At 36.6% G+C, this 5,594-nt stretch overlaps 2 protein-coding genes and 1 long non-coding RNA gene across 4 annotated transcripts in view; all 3 read right to left on the bottom strand.

Moving 5' to 3' along the window:
* Positions 1 to 429: 429 nt before the first annotated feature.
* The window catches only part of LOC115424513 (uncharacterized), an 18,855-nt gene continuing 13,690 nt past the window's right edge, over positions 430 to 5,594 (bottom strand). Inside the window, exon 2 of the long non-coding RNA XR_003936091.1 lies at positions 430 to 1,449. This is a non-coding gene — a long non-coding RNA (uncharacterized LOC115424513). The remainder of the gene's footprint in view (positions 1,450 to 5,594) is intronic.
* Positions 1,880 to 4,115, bottom strand: LOC115424510 (protein NATD1-like). The gene is made up of 3 exons (XM_030141823.1): positions 3,916 to 4,115; positions 2,490 to 2,608; positions 1,880 to 2,385 (listed from the first exon to the last, which is right to left on the bottom strand). Exons 1-3 carry the CDS (start codon positions 4,061 to 4,063, stop codon positions 2,269 to 2,271), a joined length of 384 nt encoding a protein of 127 aa, XP_029997683.1. The 5' UTR covers positions 4,064 to 4,115; the 3' UTR covers positions 1,880 to 2,268.
* LOC115424508 (dehydrogenase/reductase SDR family member 7C-B-like) overlaps positions 4,948 to 5,594 on the bottom strand; it is a 6,407-nt gene continuing 5,760 nt past the window's right edge. For both annotated transcript variants that reach the window (XM_030141821.1, XM_030141820.1), the window contains one exon: positions 4,948 to 5,468. In XM_030141821.1, coding sequence (XP_029997681.1) covers positions 5,260 to 5,468 — 209 coding nt within the window. In that variant the 3' untranslated portion in view covers positions 4,948 to 5,259. The remainder of the gene's footprint in view (positions 5,469 to 5,594) is intronic.

The following is a 5,594-nucleotide window of genomic DNA, read 5'->3' as shown; positions in this document are numbered from 1 at the left end:
CTTCTCAGACTTTGCTGAAAGACAATTATTTTTTTAATTCACGCATGAAAACAATTTCAAATTCAGTCTGCAGGAGTATCTCGTCTGTTGAATCTAAGTCTCCTGTATTCCTTTATTTTCCCAGAAAACCCTGCTGAACCTTCAATCCACCAAAAGCCACATCTCAGTGAAACAGAGGAGGTCTTACTGAGTCCGAGCTGCTGTGGTTTCAAATGTAATCCCATTAGGTGGCGAGCATCCAGCGTATACTGTACTCTCATCACTCACTCATTTCCTCTAGGATCCGAGGCTGAGGGTGATGAAAAGGATGCTATTTTTACACATCTTAGCCTTCTTTCTGTTTAGGTATGATGACATCATGGTCACGACCCTCTCTAATGAGGGAACTATAAATATGCAGTCACTTCATGCAAGAAAAACAACAGAAAAATGGAAATAAAATCATATATTATTACAGGACATGTTCCAATGTGGAATAAATAATGTACACGACCATAGAGCTGGACAAAAATCACAGAAACAAGATTAAAAGTGAAAAATACATTAAATATCCATTACAGTAATGACAAAAACATATAAATATATTTAATAATAATTGAGTCAGATATGTATTTACTAGAGCATATTAGGGTTATTATAGACAGGAAAATGCAGAAATTGTCTTCCAATGTGTGCATCACAGACATAATTCTGAGCTAGAATTTAAAATGCACACACTAATCTTCTAAAATGCAGTTTTTGTTGATTACATCATTTTAAAGACTGACACTGCAGTGATCGTGTTACTCTAGGATTAATTAAAAAAAGAAAAAAGTTCAACAGCCTCAATAAATTACATCTCTGAAAATGGGGGTATTGTTCATTTTAAAGTGGACACAGATGTTTCCTGTTCTGCTTTAAGTTCATTATAGCACTGATTACTTGATGTTTCCACATTGTATTTATAACCCAGATCACGATGGGCTCAATGGAACTAATTCTGCTCATAGGCCCATGCTGAAATGTTCAAGGTCCAGTGTGGAAGATTTAAAGGCCCATTTCGACTGGAGTAGTAGAACCTGGAGACACTGGTGATTTAGAGTTTAACTCACCACCTCTGTTTTGTACTGCACATTTGCACAGGGTAAGTGAAGTCTGTTTTATTCAAATGCACTGATATTAACTGTTACTACTTGTGGAACCTACAGAAAAACATGTCCTTTATTTGATCAGCATTTGAGATTTCACTCTTCTGAACAATTTCACTTTACTCTGTGACTAGGACTCCATGCAGAACCTCCTCAACATGCACCAAAAACTTGCAATTCTTACAAGGAGCCGTTCTGCCATTTTTAACTAAGAAATGGAATAATTACATGGAGGTAATTTGCAGTAGGGTTTCAACCTTACAAATTTCAGACATAGCAGATGAATCACAGGTGAGTACTAGAGGTCATCGGGTTGGTTGACCTTGAAGTGACCTTAACGGGTCAAACTCAAGGTCACCAATGTCTACATTTTAACAATCTTCTATGAAACTACTGGTCAGACTAATTTCAAATTTTATATGTAGTTTCCTTGGGACAACATCTACAAAGTTTTCTTTACAGTTTTGACAAATTGTGATTTTTTTAAAAATTATTTTTGAGGAATTTTTGAATTACAAATTTGCCTTTACTTGTAATAGGCCATATTTCAAAGGCTTATAACATGGAAATGGATAAAGGCATCAATATAGTTACTATTGAGCACTGATAGGAAGTCATATATGGACTTTCATATAATTAGTTGAGTTAACCTCCAGTGAGTACCACCCACTTCTACTGGGGGATTAATCTCCCAATACCCAGGACTCTAGCATTGCAGCAGAAGCTGACAACCTCGCAAATTCAACTTATCAATTCTGGATAGAACATGACCTACAGGGCCATTGGTCCTATTTTTTAAATTCCATTTTGTAGCAGGTTGCATTAAGCATGCCATCACCTACTACATGTGATATTGCATCAGAACTCAAATCCCCTTCAGAGCACACTAAAACACTGGCTCTAATGAGAAGCTGTCATATTTTTTGGTGTCGCTTTCAAATGGATTCAATTTGCAACTTCACCACTAGATGTTACTAAACAGGACACACTGAATATTAAAGAGAGAGGCTTAAAAAACATCATATAATCTACTTCTTGATCACGTTAATCATTTTCAGTTTAGTCATTTGTATTGATCCACAGTGAGGTTACAGTTGGTATGAGGTAGAATCCCAGTGTATTCTTGACTGTATGGCTGCCGTCATGTGATGACCAGGTCTTTATAATTCTGCAGTGGATGTTCTTCAATGTATTTTTTTATGTACCAACAGGAGACATGAGCCTTGAGGTTTTCTTCCACCAAGAAATCCATTGCCGCCTGTGATCAAAACAGAAACATTACATGGAATTCAGTTAATAAACAATGGCTACAGACATCTTTAAAAATAGACAATACATTTATGGAAAGTTGTCATTTCATACCTTAGACAGAATCGCTGCAACACCTTGGCCCCTGTAGGACTCTGGTACGTAGGTCGACATTAGATCCACTTCATTCTCACCGATGAATTTGTAGTACAAAACCGCATGGTCCTGTGGCCCTGTGAACACCGGGACCAAAGTTAATGGAATCCAGTTTACCAGCAGTTGTTGAAGAATTCACACCCTTTACTTAAATAAAGGACTGCGACAATACTCTACTACAAGTATTATCCACAAAAAAGTCAAAGTAAAACAATCCCTGACAGTGGTTCATTCTTATGTTTGGAGTGTCAAACATATGGCCCACGGGCCAAAACCGGCTCTCCAAAGGTTCCAATCCAGCCTGTGGGATGAATTTGCAAAGTCCAAATATTACACTGAAGAAATTAACAATCAAGGCCGTTGAACTTGTTTTAGTTTAGGGGTCACATTCAGAATTTTAATCTTTGTTTTAGTGCAAAAAAAACTGCTTTAATTTATGAATATATTACATACTTTTACATTACATTACTTAAACTATCCTTTAACGATGAAATGTGAATAACCTGAACAAATATGAACAACCTGAAATGTCTAAGGAAAAAAATGTAGACATATATGTGTATATACCAAATATACAAATTAAAACACTAGAACAGAAATTTGTACAATATATGGACATAATCTAATATATTTGTATATATTTGTGTCATTTGTAACAATACTTTATCATATACATTGAAAACATCAGCTTACCAGCACTTTTGTCATTTGTTTTCCAATTCATCGTATTAAAGTATGTGATTTATTGCATTTAATTTCTGAGGCACACCATTTGTTAAAAAAAAACAAAAAAAAAACCCAAGTAGACCCGTGTTACCAGAGATGAGCATCTGGGACAATACTGTGTTTTTGTACAGGTATGTATTTAACATCTTATGGGAATCCTAATAAACTATAATAAACCATGAATAAACCTCAGTCCTACAGGGTTATTTTCAGATTTACCACTTAGATATAAGATGTGTTACATCACAATCCTTATCACCAAACTCCTTTACTTAACTGCCTTTTTAAAAGTGGCTTCTTCTTTTATAGAAATGGTAATATTCTATACAATAAAATTTAAAAAAAAAAAAACACGTCAGAAATAGCACATGGAGGGATTGTTCAGTGGATATAAGTATGCAAAACTGTTAAAAAGCTTAATCTTAACTAAACATTAACAAGGTCATGGAGTGAAAACACACAAAATTAGTAGATTTCTGACTTTAGTTTCACCAGTAAACAGACGCATTACGTCGTGTGAAGCAAAATCCAAACAAACACATTCATCTGAATCACGAATCTGTTGTAAACAAATGAGAAGGCCTTAAACAGACACCGGGCTTTCCTACAGGTTTTAGCCGGGCTACAGAGCGTCCTTCCCGGCCAGATGTGTGCTTACCGTCGGCCCCGCTTCCCGGAGCCACAGTGAAGCGCTGGTTCTGTCGGTCATGGAGAACCGTGAGGCCGCAGATGGAGCTGAAGGATCTGAAAGGATACAACCCCAGCCGAGGAACTAATGTGAGTCTGGAGAAGAGTGTGAAAGCCATGTGTGAATGAGGAGCCCCTCAGGTGAGTGCAGACCAGTGGGTAGTGCATGGAGTGTCCACTAGAGGGAGCAGTGGGTAACAAACTGGACCTGGTTTTCATAACTAGACCTTGACCTGGACCCTCCTCACTGTACAGGACATGGACATGGGAGTCACTGACTGCTCTAAGGTTCACTTTGATGCACCACTTTAACTATTTCTGTGTCAGTTTATGGTGGAAATGTCATTATTAACCTAAAAAATCCACCAGCAACCAAAATCATCCACTGATATAAAATGCTTAATAACTTTGGAGACATTAATCCTTTCAGTTTCAAGTAAAATCCAATTTTTCAGCTTCTAATGGTCAGACATGACCCATTTGGACGTTTAGTGGCCCCGCAGTGAACACTGAAACACTCATGCAATACTGATTCATCAGTAAATCCCATCTAGTTTGATAAATGACGATGGATGTAGACATTTATTTTCACATTCAGTTAATGATATATTTTTGCTGGGGATAAAGCCAATTTCTCTTCAGTTTTCTGAACATCTACATGATCAGTAAATTAAATATAGGAAAATACCTGATTTTTACTGAATATGCAGAGAACAACATTGCAATAAATAGTGATAGCATGTATATAGCATGTATTTGTTTTACACGTAAATAAGGCTTTCTATCTGTGGAACCATTTTTGGACACTAAGTAAAAACATATTTTGTTGCTGATATTACAACCTTTTAAATGTAGACACCACAACCTTTATGCCATTTTTACACATCCAGTAAATATGTATTAAGAGGATCCACTCTTGAAACAAATGTGTAGAAATTGTACAAAAACTATGTTATGTTTGTTTGTAGTGGGGAAAAAAACACTTAAGCAACTATTATGAAGTTTAGTCACTAATTTATTTCCTTATTACAGTAAATATAACAAACAACAGTTCAGGCTACCTGTTCTCTGCACATCATCATCTGCAATCATAATTTATACATACATGATACCTGAGGATCATTTCATACATTTATTCAAAAGATGTAATGGAAAACCAGAGAAAAACTGACAAACAACATAATTAAGAATTAAGTAACATCATTTCCAGACTCTGCAGTCATCGTTCTCTACATTCACCCATTTGCTTCCCTGTCATCAGGTTCCTTTGAGACAAAAATCTTTAAAAGTCATTCAAAATAAATCTGTTTCAGCTTCACTGTGTCTTCTCAGAGGCTGCAGCATTCTTCACTCCAGCTGCCATCACTGCAAAAAAGACATTGGGGAAGAAGGATCGGGCATAAATGGCCACCTTAGGGAGCGACGGAGCAATTACCACCTCCTTCCTCTTGTTGTTTAATGTCTTCACAATCTCAGTGGCTGCTTCATCTGGAGAAACGCCCAGTGGTTTCTTGGTGTACAACACTGCAAACGACCAAAACATGACGGTTGGACAGAAGCAAGTTGAGTATTACAATTTGAGTATTTTTACATGATGTCAGATTATAATCACATCCATATCTTGCTTTGAGTTTGACTCCTTTGACCTCA

Source organism: Sphaeramia orbicularis, chromosome 8 (assembly GCF_902148855.1).
Source record: "Sphaeramia orbicularis chromosome 8, fSphaOr1.1, whole genome shotgun sequence".
Classification (NCBI taxonomy): domain Eukaryota; kingdom Metazoa; phylum Chordata; class Actinopteri; order Kurtiformes; family Apogonidae; genus Sphaeramia; species Sphaeramia orbicularis.
Note: the sequence above shows the minus strand (reverse complement) of the source record. Positions and strands in the feature narration are given on the sequence as shown.

What these genes read in the sequence shown, in the direction of transcription:
- LOC115424510 (XM_030141823.1), bottom strand. Translation starts at nt 4,063, where the DNA reads ATGGCTTTCACACTCTTCTCCAGACTCACATTAGTTCCTCGGCTGGGG. An exon ending in TCCGGGAAGCGGGGCCGACG is followed by an intron (nt 2,609 to 3,915) that starts GTAAGCACACAT and finishes CGGTGTTCACAG; the next exon opens with GGCCACAGGACCATGCGGTT. An exon ending in TTGCAGCGATTCTGTCTAAG is followed by an intron (nt 2,386 to 2,489) that starts GTATGAAATGAC and finishes TTTTGATCACAG; the next exon opens with GCGGCAATGGATTTCTTGGT.